Source organism: Filicampus tigris, chromosome 7, assembly GCF_054856515.1.
Source record: "Filicampus tigris isolate MCC_2025a chromosome 7, RoL_Ftig_1.0, whole genome shotgun sequence".
Lineage (NCBI taxonomy): Eukaryota > Metazoa > Chordata > Actinopteri > Syngnathiformes > Syngnathidae > Filicampus > Filicampus tigris.
Window position 1 is genome coordinate 16199522 of NC_141223.1, and position 20173 is coordinate 16219694.

General features: G+C 40.8%; 1 protein-coding gene across 1 annotated transcript in view; it reads right to left on the reverse strand.

The window, feature by feature from the left end:
- Positions 1-20173, reverse strand: part of cbl (Cbl proto-oncogene) — a 50045-nt gene that overhangs the window by 13787 nt on the left and 16085 nt on the right. The window contains exons 3-10 of the mRNA XM_086035846.1: positions 8669-8815; positions 6556-6712; positions 4556-4677; positions 3888-4025; positions 2090-2177; positions 1474-1605; positions 1188-1406; positions 352-483 (exon numbers count right to left, since the gene is read on the reverse strand). Coding sequence (XP_085891972.1) covers positions 352-483; positions 1188-1406; positions 1474-1605; positions 2090-2177; positions 3888-4025; positions 4556-4677; positions 6556-6712; positions 8669-8815 — 1135 coding nt within the window. The remainder of the gene's footprint in view (positions 1-351; positions 484-1187; positions 1407-1473; positions 1606-2089; positions 2178-3887; positions 4026-4555; positions 4678-6555; positions 6713-8668; positions 8816-20173) is intronic.

Genomic DNA, 20173 nt, shown 5'->3' on the forward strand with positions numbered 1-20173 from the left:
TGAAAGCTTACTATCTGTACGAGCCATATTTAGAAGTGTAACTGGCGAAGACAACTCCTCTCCAAGCAGACTGCCTTGATTAACAAAATGAATCGATTAACAAAATGGGAGAAAGTCTGCGAATGTTCTGAACTCCTTCACACCTGTGCTGCATGGAGCAGAACAATGCTAACTGCAGAAGTATATAGTAAATATAGTTTAGTATATAGTGTACTATAAGTGTGAATATAGCTCACCTACGCAAAGCTGACATGTTGTGTAATAATTGATAAGAATACATTTAATAATAAATAATATGTTCATTCCTGCTCTGTAAGTATAATAGTCATAATATTCTCTGTCTTTACTGACCTTTGTAGTGACTCCAGGACTGGAGGCACCGGGTGGGTTTGGGGGTCTGTGTGGAAGCAAGTCTAGTCTGGGTGGCACCGGTGGGAGGGATGACTGAGGAGTCATTGACATGGGTGATGGGGGACGTTCCACCTGCAACACGCACCCAAAACAACTTCAATGTCACTCTAAGTAAAATAATTAAAGTTGATTGAATCTGGCAAGTTTTATCATCCTAGGTGATTAGACAGAATAAACTATACAGCTTTCCCAAACCGGATGACGTGACAGAAAATTAATTCTAGCGATTCTTACTATTAAAGGCTATGATGATGTTGAAAATATCCAGACATTAAACGACTGCTTCAATTTAAACATGTCATTAGAGGCGCTGATCCTCAATATTAGTTTCCAGACAAAGTTTAATGTCCAAATATTTTCAACGTGTTGCAATTTGAAATGTTTATGTTGGAACTGAGAAACCATGCATGATTCATTACAATTGTCAACACACCAAATAAAAACTTGACAAAAAAAAAAAAATCCCAAATGATCAAGGACACGTTAACCACATGAAAGAATGTTTACCGGCTACACCTACTAATGTGTAAAAGATCAATGCATCATCTCAGAGACACATAAAAGATGGAAGCTAGGGGACTGTACCACATGAAAATGTGAGGTACATAAAAGGCAGTATGAAAACAAAGACAGGAGGCTACGAGCTTTGAGTTTGAAGCACAGTAAAAGAGAAAAGGCCATGCAACAAGTATTTCATCTGCACAGACATGAGTCGAAGACACCATTCAGGTGCTTAACGGGAGAAAAACCTAATCGAACATGCTGCACAAAGCTACCTTTGTACAAGCAAGTTTGCTCATCATTAGGTGGGGGTCTTCAAGTCTGTCATCATCATCGTCATCATAGCTAGGCGATGGAGCACCCTCTGCCCCAAACAGGCCCCTGCAGGAGCTCCCGTTGTTGTCCTTAGGGTCGAATGGATCCACAACAATATGCTCGGTACCTTTAATCTCGCAGCGGCAGAATGGGCAGCCCGTGCCTTGACCCTCGGACTCCTGCCATGGAGGACAGGGGTAAAGAATGTGCAAAAGACAACATACCCACAAGAGTCTCCTGTACTACCTGCCACGCAGTGAGACAGGAGGTGCACATTAGATGACCACAGGGCTCGATCTTTACGTCCTTGTCGTTCTCCGCACAGATTTTGCACAGCTGGAAGGTGGAGCCCATCTCACAGTAGAGTTCATATTGCTCCTGGAGGGAGAGAGAAAAGGCAGTCATGAGCCCTCAGGGGCCAGTACTCATCACAGAGAGGATCTTGGAAGTTGTTGCAGAGGACTGCTGGGGCTTTCCCCACACTGCTATAGAGTGGAGTCAGTTTGACAAACGTTACATTTCATTTGAGTCCAAGTCATTCAAGAAAAAAAACGACAACTATTTGCTTTGAACTCACCTCACTGTCGATACGTATTTTAGGTACAATAAAGTTCTATTGATTAGTGTTCAAGTAGTGTTTTATTCACTCTAATCTAGCTTTCATTATTGTATAATTCAACAACCACACCTCAATTTGTCTTATGAATACATTGGTGTTCAAAATAGATCCCAAATTATCAACTATGACATACTCAATGTGTGTGTTAATTTTCAATGTTTTTTTTTTTCTATTCTCGAGTCGAGTGACATTTGAAAAACAGACATTTACAATCACTAATATCAAGAAACATGCTGCTCTGACCTGTGTGACTTTAATGTGGTCTTGAGGCGAAGGCTCACACAGTCCTGTCAAGTCTGGATTTTGGGGCCGGCCATCAGGGAATAAATAGCTGTAGGTGTAGAGGCACAAAGGCGATTGGTAATATGAGGGGTGTCACAAACGTTCCTGGACTGGTGTCACAACAGATAGCTTTCACAACCAAACTATAAAGTAAAAGTTTTCCACTTCAATATGTGTCAGAAAAATAACCGGCACATCAACAAAGAGATCCGGTGGCATTCTTGGGGCAAGACAACTCGTAACTGCTTCACCATGACAATGCGCTTGCTTTCAGTGCCATGAGCATCTGACAGCTCCTGCCTGAGAAGAACATAGCCATGCTGGAGCAACCCCCTACTCGCATGACCTGGCTCCGTGTGATTTGTTTTCCATCTTTCCCGATCTTAAGAGTGTCATCACGGGGACCAATTTTGATGACATGGATGACTTCAAGATTGTCTTGATGACAGAGTTACGGAGGATCCCAGAAGAATCCTTCCAGGACAGCATGACAGACTGTCAGAGAAGGCTGGGAAAGTATGCTAGCCCCCTAGAGGGATTACCGTATTTTCCAGACTATAAATCTTTTTTTTTTTCATAGTTTGGCCGGGGGTGCGACTTATACTCCGGTGCGATTTATATGTGAAATTATTAACACATTATTATCTGTATATCATTTCACATGTTATTTTAACCCACATAAAGAACATAGAGATGAATCTTAAAAGCTATTAAAATGCATAAATAATTTAAACGGTTAAAATCTAATATTGTGTTAAATAAGTAATTAAAATAGTATGATAAAAAGACAATTTGGCTGTCTATCAATCCAGCTATACAAAATAGTGTACTGTTCCTTTAAAAGGCGCCGTGCCTGGCAGTGCATGGTCTTGCATCATCAGCTAGCCACACACACGCACGCAGGAGAGCGGAGGAGAGATACTTACGAGAACAGATAATTACGACCGAATACAAAAATACTTTTGGAGACTTGGAAACATTCTACATGGTCAGCCATAAATAAAAGACTTATTTAATCGATCTACGACCGTTTTGGTGAGTTTAAAGTTACCGTACCTTTCTTGTAATACTACATGTGTGGATGTTAGCTAAATGTTACCATCGTAGCTCGGTGGAAATGATGTGTACTAAGCGCACAATTTTATTAATTTGATTTATATGGACACATTTATTTGCGTTATGCGACAGAGATAACTTGGATTCCGTGAGTCGGTTGACACACCACATACTGAATACCACAACTCGAGAGCTACTACAGTCATCCCAATATAATTACTTATTTGTTAACTTTACCTCGGCCATACTTCACATAGCACCCGAATGAAAATAAAATAAAATCATTCAGGTAACTGTTGACTGCTGTTGTCTGCTCATTCTTGAAAAGACATTTTCTGACTTTAGTGAGTACACTGTTTTCTGTCAAGATTATAATGTGATTTTTATAGAAACAAATAAAATAAATAACATCTTAAAAAAATGAGAATCTAGCCACAGATGTACAATTTTAATGACGATGTACAGGAACAGTACCATGCAAAAGTCCTGCACATTTATTTCAAATAGCTAGAATGTTACAGCTGGTAGCAGTGGAAAAATGAAGTGATTTTTTTTTCTCATCTGTTTGTTAGTCAGTAAGCTACTTTGTGTTTTATGCAGGATCATGACTGCTGTGAAATGGGTCATGAGTCAGCTAATGGCGGCCTAAGTCTTGCATGACACTGTACTGTAAGCATGCCAAACAGAATACTTCTGGACTTACAAGCCTTCCCTGAAGCCATCTATGAGGGCCTGGAAGAGAGGTTTATTATGAGGAATGGTCTGCAGAATGTTTCCATCCGCAGTCACGTAGCCGATGGCCCACTGGCCCAGTCGGGTGCAGCTCAGTCGGAAGATGTAGCTGAAGAGACGTCATAGAGAAAAAAAAACATAAAGATGACATGCTGGATAAGTTCACACCGTGTTTTAAATGATGAGGACATTTGGGGTGCAAACAGACGCTGCAATAATCCAATATGACAGCACATCTACTGACGTCTGTAGCAGCTGGTCAAGTGATACAGTGGTACTCTCGGGCTTAGTTGGCTACTAGATGTTCTAATGGCAAGAACTGCACTATAAATTGTTGTGTCACGGTGTTCACGCCGACCAACTAACGCTAGAATATAAACGTCATGTTAGTCAGGCCGGCCAAGGCAGCGACATCGTCTTTCAGTGCACAATCAAGCTATTGATGCTAGGTACCAGCACTACACAGAGACATACTCACAAATGCCTAACTCAACTGGAACCAATGCCTCCTTGTCAATGCATCTATGCAAATCAAGACTTGATCAGTTTTTTGTGTGTGTTCAGGATAATCACATTGCATTGTGATGTTCCAAAAGGAAAAAAAGTGATAGTAACAAAAAATGTGCCGCCTTGTCTCACCTGCCAGGTTTGTGAATGAATTTCTGCAATCGTGCTTTGACCTCATCGTACGTGAGGAAGGCCATGTAACCTGGGTGTGTGACTGCCAAGCTGTTCCAGTTCCGTAAAAGGGATGACCAAGGCTATGAGAGAGAAAGTGTGACAAATCAGTGGACAGTGCCTGCCTACAACAACAACAAAAAAGGCATCTTAAAAGTATGAGAAAAGTACGTGTGCGGCACCTGCCTCACAGTGACAAATGTCAACCAACAAGTAAAACTCTGAAGCAAACATTGCAAGAAGTGAAACTCCACATAGGTCTTTAAGCCATATGTGAGGGTTGACTTCAAAGTGCAGGACAGCACAAACGTCAAAACTGATTATATTTCTTTAACCAAACACACAGCAATGAAAAAGACTAACAACATCTACTTGTAGTGCAGTAGTGACATAACTGTTCACCAACCAACCGACATTATACAAATTTGCACAATAATTCTGTGAAGCAAATATGGACTGTGCTGGGAGTCTCATTTTTCGAATTTGCTTGTTAATAATTTCTGCAAAAAAAGTAACCCTTCTAAAAAAAAATAAAAAAATAAAAAAACTGTCTGATACGGTTGATAAAAATGTGACTGTCTGTGTGACAAATCTGAAAACTTCTATCTAAAAAAATCGATCTAACATCCAAATCGCTTTATCATTGTGGCAAAATGTCTAGTTGACATTGCATCATATTGAAGTTAAAGTTCTCTTTTCTTGGGGACAACGCAGTTTATGATTAACAGCACAAAGAAATTACAGTAGAGAAATATACTCACAATCATCATTCATACTAAACGATGTCCTTCAAAAATCTCGGAGGTGAAAGGGGAACATAATCACTCTTGGTGCATGACAAGGACAGCGCAAAATTTTCACTTCCCACTTGGGAGTTTTCAGATATTCAAATGCTTGAGGAAGTGCGGCAAGAAATGTAAAAATGCGCTTAGGTTTTGATAATCCTGTTACGTAAGCAGGAAGAAATTGTAATGTTGCTACCCGGGTTTACATGGATAATAAAAAGGCCGAATCCGAATGGAATTTCATTCGGCTTCACAGGGGTGGAATATTCCTTTTGCCAATCCGAACGAGCGTCATGTATACAGTTCAGTCAGAATAGCCAGGCTGCGCCCAGTGTGCACATGTTCTGTCTTAATGTAAATGCTTAGTGATGCCGTTGTATACGCACTTAAAAATGGCAGCGTCTTACCAGAGCTCATCTGTGACGTGAGTACTTGTTTTAAAGTACTGGTAAGTTGTTTTTATCAAGATGCTGCTTTATTAAATGTGTTAAAACAATTGCGAATACTGTGTTAAATAGACGAATGAACTCAGTCTAGATAAATTATGTGATGTTTATGTCGATCTCCGCGTGTCACATGGATGTAACAAGGCTGATCTGATTAACAGGGTGGAGCAAGGAAACAGCGGATCAGAATAGACCATGTAAACAGGTAACCGGAGGAATTTTGTCATTCGGAATGATTTCAATCCAAATGACAAAAAAAAGTCTCCTTGTAAAACCGGCTACTGACATACGACAACACTCATACAAAGAAACATCTGACTGATACTGACTGCTTTCAGCATTGTCTTAATCAGCAAATGCTTGCAAAATTTCAAAAATGAATATGCTTTGAAGATAAATCTGCCTTCTGTCCTTTTTCCTGACGCTTATAATGCAAACTCTAAGTAAAGCACCAGTGTTATGGTTGCAGTTGCAAGGCTCAAAATACATTGCTTGCAGACGCTGCATTTTAATGTGTATTTGATTAGCACCCTCCTGATTACAAAATGTGGAAGCATGACTCATGGCTAAATGTCATCCAATCTGCTTAGTACTTGTCTGGTAATGGGAACGATAACTTTCAGGGTGCAAATGGAAAGGTGAATGACCTTGAGAAAGAGCGTACCATAAAGCGTACAATAAATGTGCATATTATTCAAAGTTTTCAACAAGGTGACTTGAGGTTGATTACCTGGAAAAGTCTGGTGAAAATGTCAAACTCAAAAACAGAGATGTAGTCATTGCACGTGAGGTCGATGGTGGACTTGAGGGCCATGGCCTCCAGGCCAGAGCTGATTGGATGGAATTCGTGAAGAGACTGACGAAACACCTTCCAAGGCACGATGGTCCTTTGGGACAACAAAACAAAACCAAAAAAAATAAAAATGAATCATTCGTAGCTTAGCTTTACTGTACTCTACTAGAGCTACAACAATTAATCGATATCTAATCTTTCAAATTAAGCGGTAATTATTTTTTACTAATCGAAGAATTGTTTAGGTATCTTTTTGAATTTAAAATTGGACAAATGCTCGCAATTTCAGCTTGTCAACAGTAAATATGATCCAATTTATCAGAGCTGGACAGCGAATTGAATGTAAATGCCAGAAATGTAAAAAAAAAAAAAAAAAAAAAAAATTATATATATATATATATATATATATATATATATATATATATATATATATATATATATATATATATATATATATATATATATATATATATCTCTTTCTACTCACAAAAAGCTAGGGATATTTGGCTTTCAGGTGAAATTTATGGAAAATGTCAAAAGTTCACGCTGCGGTGATATATCATGAAAGTAGGACATTTAAGTAGAAGGATGCACTGGTGATTTAATCATCTCAAACAATTCATTGAAACAAAAGTGAACAACAATGGTCGGTACACCACAACAAAAACGTCTCAATAACTCGTCATGTGTCCTTGAGCATCAATTAGAGCTTGACATCAACATCTCGGGCTGTTCACAAGTCGACTTTGTCTGCTGAGGAATGGCATGCCACTCTTGTTGAAGGGCAGCCCTCTCAGGTCATTGAGGTTCTGGGGTGCAGGGTTTGGAGCCTCGACACGACGACTCAACTGATCCCACAGGTTTTCAATAGGATTCAGGTCTGGAGAAAGAGCAGGCCATTCCATTTGAGGTACACCAGTCTCCAACAGCCGTTCCCTGATGATGCCACCTCGATGAGCTGGCGCATTGTCGTCCAGGCAGATGAAATCAGGCCTGTGTTGCTCTCCTTGACGTCTCCAATGTCGTTAGCGGTCATCATTTCTGCTCAACGTGAATCCACTTTGATCAGAGAACAGGACTGAGGCCCACTGGCCCCTCATCCAGAGTAAATGCTCCCTGGTCCATGCAAGACGATGACGCCTGTGCCTGGTGGTGTGGTCAGGTATTCTTGCAAATCGTCTAGCAGTCAGACCACGCTGACGTAAACGCTTTCAAATGGCCTGACGTGACACTTGGGTGCCTCTCACCTCCCTTTAACGTGCCTGGAGTTGAGTGGCATTCATCATCCGGTTTCTCAGGGCATTGTTCTTAATGTAGCGGTCATCAGCATGGGATGTGGTCAAAGGACGTCCACTTTCTGTGACTCTCCTAGTTTCTCGGTATCTCTCTCACCTGCTGATGACACTCTGACACTCTAAAACAGGGGTGTCAAACTCCAGTCCTCGGGGGCCGCCCTCCTGCATGTCTTAGAGCTTTCCTCGTCCAACACATCTGATTCAAAGAATCGGGATCAGGCTCCTGCAGAACTTGCTGATGAGCTGATCTTTTAAAACAGGTGTGTTGCAGCAGGGAGAGATGGAAAACAGGCAGGACAGCGGCCCTCGACGACTGGAGTTCGACACCCCTGCTCCAAGATCAGCAGCCATGTCCGTTTGAGAACGTCCTGTTTGAAGCATCACAACGGCAAGATACTTTTGATCCATTGTTAGGTGTCGTCTTGGTCTTACGATGTCTAAATGTAAACAGCATGATGAGGAGGACTGTTTAAACACCAGCTCTAATTGAACCAGGACATATTTTGGTCGATTCAAGGATCAAACACCTGTTGTGAAATTTGCCGTTAAGCTCCTCGTTAGAGAACAAGCAACTTGTGCTGGACATGTGCATTCAAAAGCTTAGAGAAGGTCACATTAAGTGCAACTGGAAAGGTTTGAATGAATTTCACGCTCATCCTGAAATTTCACCCAAAAGTAATAACAGGACTGTTGTTGGCTGATGTCTAGAATTCTGTGTAATATGAAATTATTGGTAAAATAACATGAAGTCTCACTTGTCCCCGAAGGCACGCCTCCAGAACTCTGCAGCATCAGCCTTGGTGATGCGGAAATTGTCGCCCTGAAACAGACCATTTGGAAAAATGGCCTTCAGTTCAGCCAGCATGTGGCTGAAGATCAAAGAGAGCTTGGTGAGGTTCCTCCTGTGAAAGCAGAGAATAGAAGCGTTTGTGCTTGAAGCACTGCCACAATGCCAAGGCATTGGTGCTTAAACAACATCATGTTGTAGTACCGTACTTAGTCTACTATTATAATTTGCATGATTTGCTTTGCATAGTGACATCAGAGCGTCATGTCAGAAATATTTCATTAAGAAAATATGCATGCATGTTAAAGTGGGAGAAGCCATGAGGAAAAGTGGGAGTATACAGCAAATGCCCTGAAATTGCTATCTGCTCCGCACACTACTGCACAACTAGTAATTGTGTGCGCCAATGTCACGTTTAGCTGAGACTTCTCGTCTGCAAATTATTACTTACCGGTAGTTCATTGAATTTCCAGCTTCATGTGACAAGTTTGATAGGAGCATTATTTTTGTTTGTTGCATACCACATACAAACTCGATATAATAATATGAAATTGTCACACATGGCGTCCACAAAAACACATTTAGAGGCCCTCTAAAAGCAAAAATGGAAATATGAAGAGTACTCAGCAAGACAGAACTAAAGTGAAGAAACGCGATAAAATGATGCAAGGGGAGAGATTGTGGCAGGAGAAAGAGTGCAGTGTTGGCAAAGCCCCGTAGCACCCAGCAGCATTACAGGAGTGATGCAAAGGGAACCCTGATTTATGAACACAAGTAGACACAAGCAGAATGTGGAGGTTGGGCAGTTGGAATTGAAATGCACGAGAGCGACAGTAATAAAAAGGCCAACCACACTACAGCTGCAGTACACTCACTACACTCTGTATCCTGTGAATGAACGGGTGCCGAAAAGAGAAAACTGTGGATGAGGATAGCTAGAGAAATTTAGCATCAGGCGTCACGTCACTAACAAACTGTTGCTTGTCGGGATGATGGCTTAAAGAAATAGGCAAGAAGTGGAACCAGATGTATAGTACAAAAGTGATTCTTCCCAAAGTTCACACATTGTGACTGCAGGTCTTCGAAGACAGGCATGTCATTAAAAGGAGTAATCAAATACTCAAGATAGTTCTTCCAGAGTATCTCCCCTCTCTAATGTCACCTCTGCTCTGCAAAGCACTGCATTGCTTCTGGCCAATTTAACATCCAACCATCTATTGTCCTGTCAACTATCAGCCGTAGTGAGAAATGAAGCTACCGGCAGGCATCTTACGTTGCCACTCACTAAGCGAGCCTAACTTGAATACATTTGATTTCTCTGCTGTGTTTTCAAGTTATTTTCTGTCTTTGCGGTGAAAATACCACAGTGTCCATGTGTCCGGCATGCAGCTCGCCGAAAATACACAAGCAGAGGTAAACAAATATGCTTCAGGAACTCAGACGCAGAACAGAACCACACTTTTGGAGTGAGGAAGAAACGGACTGTTTTATTCCTGTGGTGAGGGACATGAATACAATGTGTTTTATTGACTTCTATTTTCGTCACAACGTTATCTGTACGTCACCTCTAAATGGGGATACCCCAACTGATCACAATTACCATGTATAGGGGAGTAACTCTGTCCGCTCATGCATAACTCATTTGGGTTATCCCGAATGTTTCAGAAACCGGAAATTTTACCTTAACCCGAATACTGATACTGCATGTAAACATAGTAAACAGAGAGGCAGAGAATGCTTCCCTTTTATTAATTTCCAAATGCAGGCTATGTGCTAAGCCAATCAGCAGCTCCTGTTTGAACTGTTTCCATACAAATTGCCTGATGCACTGGAGCACCGCAAATAACTATGTTAAAGTTTTCTTAAAGTTTGTCTTGAAACATCTTACCTTAGCTAGAATCCTACATCGAAAGATGCAATCCTGGGGGATTAATACACTTTTCAAATCCTTTCTGTTGTTGTGCAAAGCGAAAGTTGTCATGACAACTTCCAGCGGAAGTACTTCTTCGTCGTCTTCATAAGAAAAGATAAGACAACAACGAAGAAGAAGCAATGGCAAACATGGCAACTAGCTTTTGCTTTGCACAACAACATCAAGGATTTAAAAGACACAATCCACAAGGATTGTACCTTTGGCTACAATGCAACGCAGGATTCTAGTTAAAGCCCAACGCACATGAGGTATCAAGACTGAGGGCTGCTTCTCGTGATGTATTGGGTAAGCCCTCCGGAAGAGCCTCCGAAATGTACTCAGAGAGCACCGTCATTTGGTGTATGAAGAGCGCATGCAAGTTGGATAATAGCAGTGTGCGGTTGGCACCTGTTCCCTGCACACATAGAGCCAATGGCGGCTGAGCGCCGAGGTAATCAAACGTGTTTAATGGCGCGGATGGCTCCAAAAATGCCTCCGCACTTGAGGTGCGGATGGCGGATGAGCGCTGATGGTGCCGGGTTTAAAGACCTAGCTAGACCAATCCGACGTCGGATTTCGGGAAGCGTTGGAGCGTTGGATTGCGCCCTCTGACCGATGTAGCAAACACCGTCATAACATCGGACCCCGTCAGGCATTTCAGCATTTTGAATCGGTGCTGTGACTCGTGACATTTGGCCTCTCTGATTGGCTGTAAACTAGCAAATCAGCGCACGGGGCAATGACAGGAAGTGAAAAATGCGGATAAACAGTGTGCATGCGTTTGCTGCCTTAATCTTCTTACAAGTACAAGGGTTGACAATGGAAGTATTTCACAATACTGTGTCAGGAGTGTGAGGGTTTTCTTTGCGTAAGAGTTCAACGTGAGTGAGAAAAATACAGTTGAATGCATTGTTTATGTTTTTCTATTCCACCAATAGCTTTCTGGTTGGCTTTTTCTAACTATGACTAATAGTGACTCCCATCACCGATGGTATGGCTGTATTACATCTTACGCAAGCGCAGAAAGTATTTTAATGGTCAGCGTTGCTGTCTGTCGCTGTGGTGTATTTTTGTTATTTTTTTCCAGCGCGACGTGCTGACAGTCAGCTCGACGCCATAGGGGGTAACGGTCGCTCACATTTAGCCGTCAGATTGGTCTATCTAGGCCTTAAGATAGCCATGTCATCTTCCAAACCGCTTATCCTATATAGGGTCGCGGGGAATTGCTGGAGCCTATCCCAGCCGTCAATGGGCGAAGGCAGACTACACCCCGAACTGGTCGCCAGCCAGTCGCAGGGCACACATAGACACTGTCACTGAGCGGGAATCGATCCCACGCTGCCCGCACACAACTCAGGCGTGTGTACCACTACACTATCAGCGGACCTTAAGATAGCCATTTTAGCATTAAAAGAATAAAGCTTAAAGTAGTTATATGTGTAAAGTGTAAAAGTGTTTAGGAGGGTGCCAACGGTGTGTGAGTTTATGTAACGGCTTAATTGAGGTGTAAATCTCCCCCAAAATAAACCTAAAAAACAAACAAAACAAAAATAAACAAAAAAACACTCCTTTGTGCCACTGGCCATTTCCACATGAAGACATATTTTTAAGGACCAACAGAAACAAATAATTAAAAATATCACTCACCATTAACTTCGCTTCCAAGAGCCGTGTCTGTTTGGCTTAAGCACAGGACTGAATTCTCAAAATAATTGTGCTCGTTTACCTGCCGGTTGAGTAGAAGCACCTGTGACTAAGCCAAACTGTGGCAGGGTTTTTATTTTCTGGACCTGGATTTGAAACATCGCGATGAAGCATAGCAGTGCTGAAAAATAGTGCATCATCATTTGAGTGTCCCAATTATTAAAAAAAAAAAAAACTAAAAAGGAAGCGAGAAAAAGAAACTAAATAGCATCTCCCCGAGGCATCTCCATCCTACAACAGCAGCTCTGTATTCAGTGTTTGTACTACTCCCTACAACTGTTGCTGTTAACTAACCTGCTGTGCCAACACGAACAATGCAGTCACACAAAAGAGCCACATTTAATTGCCATGTTTCATTTCTCCCTGGCGGCAACCATAGCAAAGAGCAGAGGCTTTTTTCTGAACACTAGTGTGTTGTCAACCCCCGCCACCACGCTATCCCCCCTAGTGCTATAGATTGACCCCTGATCCTGCAGCTGGCTGCTCCCTTCCTGTTTCCTGCTGGCTGTGATAAAGTAGTTCAGCTCGTCAGCCAGAACCGTACTGCGCTAATACAGCGCAGCACAGCAGCAAAGGTCAGCCCTTACAGAATGAACTTCTGTCTGGATTTACAAGTATCCCAAATGTCACCTTGCAGCTGTATTATCTTTTGCTTCTCAAATGTAAGAGGGAAATTCAGATTGGCCACATGAAGTCAAAGTCTTGGATGAGGTACAACAAGTGTTGTTTACAGAACATTAAGTCACTCAAGGTTGCTGAAGCTAGGACAAATTGGGATTTGTAGAGCATCTTAAACACATCTCTATTTGTTAATCATTTTGATGCCAGTCACCACTGAATTACATTTGCTTGGAATTGGAGAATGGGCACTTACATATAGCTGAACTAAACTCGGTCATTCTTCATTGGATCGTTAGATAAAACGTTGTCATACAGTATGTAATAAGGGACAACACCACAGTTGATGTTACCAACACATTAACGGGGTGAAGTTTTAGGGGCCACTTACTAAAAGACCATTTTTAACTTCAAAGTCACTTAAAATAGTCTCTCAAACTTTATTGAGCCAAGGCACATATTTCACATCGGAAAAAATCTCATGGCACACCGCTTAAAGGGATTCAGAAAAAGTGAGCAGAGTTTGGCCAACACATAAAAAGCAAGGAGCCCCAATTTTGATTGTGTTGCCACAAAGAGCCACAGCATGCACATAACACTTGGTACCTTGATTGTCTAATGTAATCCGTTCCATCACCACGTTCGAATGAGCCCTCCACACACCGTATTGCTCAGTTTGGGTAAAACTGAAAATTTTCCTGACAATCCTATCGCGGGCGGAAATTACATTTTCATCAGACAAACCTGCTGTAACAATATCAAGAGCTCATGGTTTGGTTTTATCACGGTATGGATGTCACAGTATGATATTTACTACAATATTGTCTGAATGCTTACACACCCTAAAAACAGTTGGGTTAAAAATAACACCATTTTGGGTCAAAGTGGACCGATCAACCAATTGGGTGATTTGACCCATCTTCTTGCATTGCTTTGTACAAAACAGCCCAATTTTGGGGGTTGATTTTCATTTCATTTTTGTTGTTCACTGAAACTATGTCCAAATATACAAGAGAAACACATTCAGAGCACGTGTTTGAAATGTGTCTCAATTATCCTGCAGTCATCATCACTTTAGAAGTTGAAATCTATGGAACTGGCTTCATGTCAGATCTCCATCAGGAAACAGCACTCAACATAGTGCACTTCCGTATTGATCCCACCACACAGCTTCACAAACAAGCACCTAAATGAAGCCAACAGCCTGCTCTTATTTCCTGACCAACTTCTACTTATTGTATTGTAATTTGTGTTTGTCTTAATCCCCAAATTAAAACCCTCATTAGAGATTAGATTTGAAAATCATAATCCTCTTAATAATTAGTTATACACAGTATTTGTGCATATTTGAGCCCTTTTGGCTCAGTTTGAATAATAAGAGTAGCTGATTGTATACAGCAGAGCAGCGAAGCAAGAGGATTGTGTGTTCATCAACAGCCCCAGAGTAGGACGAAGGTCTCAGTGCTATAAAAATCATGATACACTGCTAGCTGGGTTAATGCAAGACCATATACGTAAATGAGGTGATTCACCCTCAGGCTATGAAGTGTGAACTGCTTTCCATACTGGCCATGCACTAAAAGAACAGCATTTGTTCTCCTTCTGGTGGAATCACAACAAAAAGCAAAGTGAGAAGATTCACTGTTACGGGAAGCACATGAAGCACAGATGACCACTTTTATTTTTTCTTGATTTGTGTCTCTCAAGATAGAAGAGTCCCAATAAAACACTTCTCGTGAAAAACACACATACAGTGGAGGTGTGAAACACCATTGTGGCATGTTTTTTACCCCACAATTTTCTGAAAAAAAAAAAAAAGAAAGAAAAAGACAGTTGCAGAAACTGCAAACTTTGAAAAGGCCTAACAACCATGCTGGATAGATTGCACATAGCTCCCTCCAATTTTAGCGCCTACAGTTCTGAATGTAACAAAGGCCAGGCTACAGATAGACTTGTACTGCTGTTAAACACATTAAAAAAAAAAAAACTCGGAGCTTGATCCTAAAGTTAAACAATAGTAAATGGATGATAATGTTTTCTTCAAACCATGAATGATAATGTTCTCTTCCAGTCATGTAAGGAGCACTCACGTGGACTCCCGAATAGGCAACAGCCGCAAATCAATGAAGCAAAGAAGCAATAACAGCAGTCATTCAGGGGAAGTACAATGTTTCATTTGTTCAGTTATTGAACATGCTACAGTACACAGTAGTAGAAAGAGCAATATAAGGTAGATAAATCTGCTTTATGTCATGCTCTCCTATACACAAGAGGCTGAAACAGTCAAGAATTTTGCATATCATAAACATGTTTTTAGGTTACGAATGTGCAATGAACAAGTTGGCTGGGCAGGAAGCATACATGGTCATACAGCACAAGAAGGCACGCTCAGTTACCTTTAATATTTCATTGGATTGCTTCATATTTATGGCCTAGAAGTGTTTGTTTTTTTTTAAAATAGAAATATTAAATGTAATATTGTGTGCTCTGGCAACTTGTCCAGGGTGCACCCAGCACTCGCCTAAAGTCACCTGGGATTGGTTCCAGTTCACCCATGACCATAATGAGGATAAGAAGTACAGAAATGGACAGTTGGTTGGATGGATGATTTACTGCTACGCTTTAGAGTAGGTTAGTGATTTTGGCCCGTTCCAATTTACATTTGAATGAAGTTATCCTAAACTGTAGAGTGAAATATTTAACACGCATTCCACGCCTTTTACTTGAAAGACAGAATTATTTAGACAGCAATGCATCAGAAAAGTTATTGTACTGTATTACTTGAGGGAAACAGTCCACGTATTCGTTTGTGTTATCTATCTTTGCGTACAGACTTCCCCCACAAAACCCATTAGGTAAGGGATGTGCCTTAAAAGAAGATATCAGTGCCAAGATAAGTGACATTTTGCAGCTAATGGTTTTGGTGCTACTGTGGTATTATATCCGGTATCAATTTGTGTATGTGCAGTTTCTTAATCAGGTGTATTAAAAAGTCACTTTGAAAATATGAATTACTGGTCATACTCTAAGGTCGACTGGTTAGCACGTCTGCCTCACAGTTCAGAGGTCGTGGGTTCGATTCCGGCTCTGGCCTCCCTGTGTGGATTTGCATGTTCTCCTCGTGCCTGAGTGTATTTTCTCCGGTTTCCTCCCACATTCCAAAATCATGCATGGTGAGTTGATTGGACACTCTAAATTGACCCTAAATGTGATTGTGACTGCGGATGTTTGTCTCCGTGTGCCTTGCGATTGGCTGGCAACCACTTCGGGGTGTCCCCCGCCTACTGCCCCGACGTGAAAACGCTTGGTCTCTCGCTCTGCAATCCCCTAAATTCCCGTGCAGAAGAAGAGCTCTGAAGCCGCTTCCTTATTCTTTTTTTTTAAATTTTTTTTACTGTCGGTAGAGAGGGATAGCAGTGCACAACGCCATAGAACCTCCAACCTTCCCAGGCGGTGTGTAACTTAAGGATGTGTACAGTACATGTGGGCGAACGTCTGTTTTTCTTTTTTGGCAATCTTCTGCAGGCCGGACCAAAATGCTTGGCGGGCCTGATCTGGACCCGCGTCTCCAGTTGAATAGGCTGTCATAAACCATGGTAATGTGTTTTACCATTTAAATTTCAGTGGGTGTATCCACATTAGCCCCTTACAGACCGCATGAGCTAATTCGGGAAATTCCGTATTTACCCTGGTAGTTTGTGTCAATTCCCTACATTAACCCAGTACTGATAATAGCATTTGCATAATGGTCTCAAGGGACTCTACAAACAGAGCTTTACAGTGCGTGACATGATTTGAGATCTTATCAGTCAAAGTAGAGCCATGCATTCCCAGGGGGGTATTTAGTTTCTCTGACTGGGGTGACAGATTTAAATAATATAGGAACTCATATTTATGGAAGGTGCTCTGTTGTAAGGCTGTGCACAATCGAAATTGAATTACATTTACAATTAATACACCCAACAATTACAAAATTGGCATAATCGTAAAAAAACGATTATTACCGGTAATATGTATATATATATCCAACGCACTGTTTGTTTACACAAGGAAGTAATACTTGAATTTATAAATTTGCACCTTATTTTATGACTAATTTGATGCATTTTGTTTGGTCCAAAAGGAGTTTACATGGTCTTTCGAAGAAATGTACTTGACTTTAGATTTTTAACGTTTCAACATTTTCTTGTTTTGTACCAATAATGAATAATCAGGATTTCAATTACTACCAAAATAATCATGATTAATATTTTTTTCATAATCGATCCGCCCTACTCTGTTGGTAAACAAAAATTTGCTAATACCATGAGATACTGAACCATGCAACGACAACCACAGCAGGCCTTCATGCAACAATGCTGCAGAATATATTTCATGCTCTGAACATTTTACTCAGGCATTTTCAGCATCAGCAACTTTACATCTAAACAACAAATAAAAGAAGCTTGAGGACTATCACAACAAACCTCCTGATGGTTCCATCTTGTGCATGCATGTACACAGGTGCAGTGATGAAATACAAAACACTACATACAGCCATTCTCCTTGTTCAATTAGGCACATTTTCCCAAAAGCCATCCTCAAATTGTGATGCAGACAAAATTCACAATGTCTCATTTGGTCTCAAATGACTATGAGGAACTGAGTGGTCATGGTGGAAACACCTACTGCTAATACTATAATATCAATGCATCTCCTAATATTGCCAATTTAACTTGATGTTGGCTTAAGAAAGTTGCAAGAGTGGGTCATTGTTAATTATGAGTAAATACCTGCATGCATTCTATTTGACTAGGACCTGTGGATTGCTGATCAGCTGTAATGAAATAAAAAAACTAGAATTCCCATTTGATATTTTGTCATGGTCTCCCGTTCAAGTGGATGAAAGCACAACCAGAAAAGTACTCCGTTTAGCGTAGACCTTTGCCAAAACAAAATTGAAAAGTGTGAATTCCATCAAGCCCATAGTCATTTGAAAAATTATAAATAAATTCCTCAGTAAACTTTATTTGGATCTGAAACTAAATGTAATGGCTAATCCTTATAATTTATGGTTTATCCCCTACACAAGATTTTGTGTAAATTTGTTTGCAGTTTTTGCATAACTAATCAACAACGCAACAAACACTCCTTCCCTTGACAGATGGTAGTTATAGTGAAGTTGCTGCCTCTAGAAAGCACTGAAATTACAGCAAGGAAAAACTGAAAAAACCCATTTGGGGAAAAAAGAAGAAAGCCAAATGCTCGAGTGGCTAAACCATTCAAACTAACTCAATTTACGATCAAAAATGTTGAAAATATGCCTGTCTGATGGCAATTTGTAACGTTTGCAGCAGCAAACGACGACCAGTCGTTTACAACCTAGGATCCTATTATTGGACCCTTGTCGACGTAATCGGACCATTTTTGATGGATTATGACTGTCTTGGAAATTTATGAGGCTGAAATGGCGAGTTCCGTATTTTTTGTGTGTCTGCGAGTGTCTGACTTAAGTGCTCGCTGAGCAAGCAGATATGATTGTATCTTAAAGTGTCGGGCATTGCTCAAATCTCCAGGAACTCTGTTTTTTAAAGGTGTATCACATGCCAGGGCAAGTATCCAGGTAGTGACATGCATACCCCAGCATAGCAACTGTCCCGCATTTGGGACGCTGAACCATTAAAAGTCTAATGTGGTGCTATACAATGTTAACTAGAACAAGCATGAGAGAACATTTCATAAAATGAAGCGCGGCTTGAAGACACCATTGGAGAAGTGGGTCCATCCTCAAAACCAAGCCCTATCGGTCGATGCAGAATTCTACTGCTACTCTGTGACTAAAAGCCTAGATAGACCAATCCGATGTCGGAGGTCGTGAAGCTTCGTGGCGTCTGATTGCACCGTCTGATTGGTGTAGTGACCAACGATCATAGCGTCGGACCCCGTCAGGAAGCAATTGGTGGGCATTTCAGCATGTTCAATCGGTGTCGTGAGTCGTGACATTTGGTCACTCTGTTTGGCTGTTAGCTAGCAAATCAGCGCTGGGAGCACGAACGGCATGTGACAAATTCGGATAAACAGTGAGGAGAACTTTGTTGCCTTAATCCACCCGTTTTTAGCCATCTTAGTGGGTGGCCATTTTGTCATTTCTGTCGACTAATCATGGCTCAGCTTCAGAAAACAGGTGAGCTGTCATTGGTCGTTACCTAAACCCTGAGTAGTAGTGCTGTCATTTTTAGTCGAAAGAAGTGACAAAACGGACGCCCCCAGAGATGGCTAAAACGGCTGGATTAACTCTTATTCCACAAACGCAATATTCATCAGAATGCCTTGTTTCAACTAGTGGGCTTGCATAGAACATATTGAAAAAAAATGTTTAGGTTGATTTCCCCAAAGTGTAACTTTATATACATTCACCGGGTCAATGTATTCTGTTTAAACTGTTTTGAAAACTGCTTAAAAAAATTCCAAATTACTTTATATAAAAGCATTATTTAGTGTTGAATATAGTTAATTTAACTTGGTAACTAGTTACTTTTATTATAAAGTAATTCAATTACTAACTCAGTTACTTTTTGGAGCAAGAATGAGTAACAATAACTAATTACTTTTATAAAGTAATGTTCCCAACACTGGTGACTAATAGTTAACAGTTATATATAATAGTTAACAAACAATGAACATGTTACCTAAATGCACGCTGCAACAGTGCAATCCTTTGTCAGTACAAGTAGCAGATTTTTTTTAACCATAGTACGATAAGATGTCTTTTTATTTATCATCATTGGGGTTGTCTTGTTGAAATGACAAGTCACTCAGTATTTAACCAACTGCGGTCTCCATTAATTGCCATATGGTGACATTCAACGTCTTGAACTGCAATAAGAATATGTGAGCAAAAATGCTCAAAGAGTCCTGTGCCGAATCTGGGCCAGCGTATAAGATATTAAGTTACTCATTGTCATAGGACTCACTTTCATCTTGGCTCTCTTATACAGTGAACTTTTCAGCCTCCCTTCCATGTATGCATACTAAACATACAGCAATTCCCATCTGCTCACCTTCAAAGCTGTCAAGATTTCTATTTAGCATGTGCAAGCATTATCTTATAGGTGTTGAGGTGTTGAATGTGTTAGGTGTACAAACATTCCATGAGTTTTCTGTGGAGGAGAATGTGTAGGGGTGGTCTGAATCTCTAGGTTGTTATCTACCCACATTGCATTCAATGGTCTCAAGCTAGCCCAAAGTTTTATAATTTTA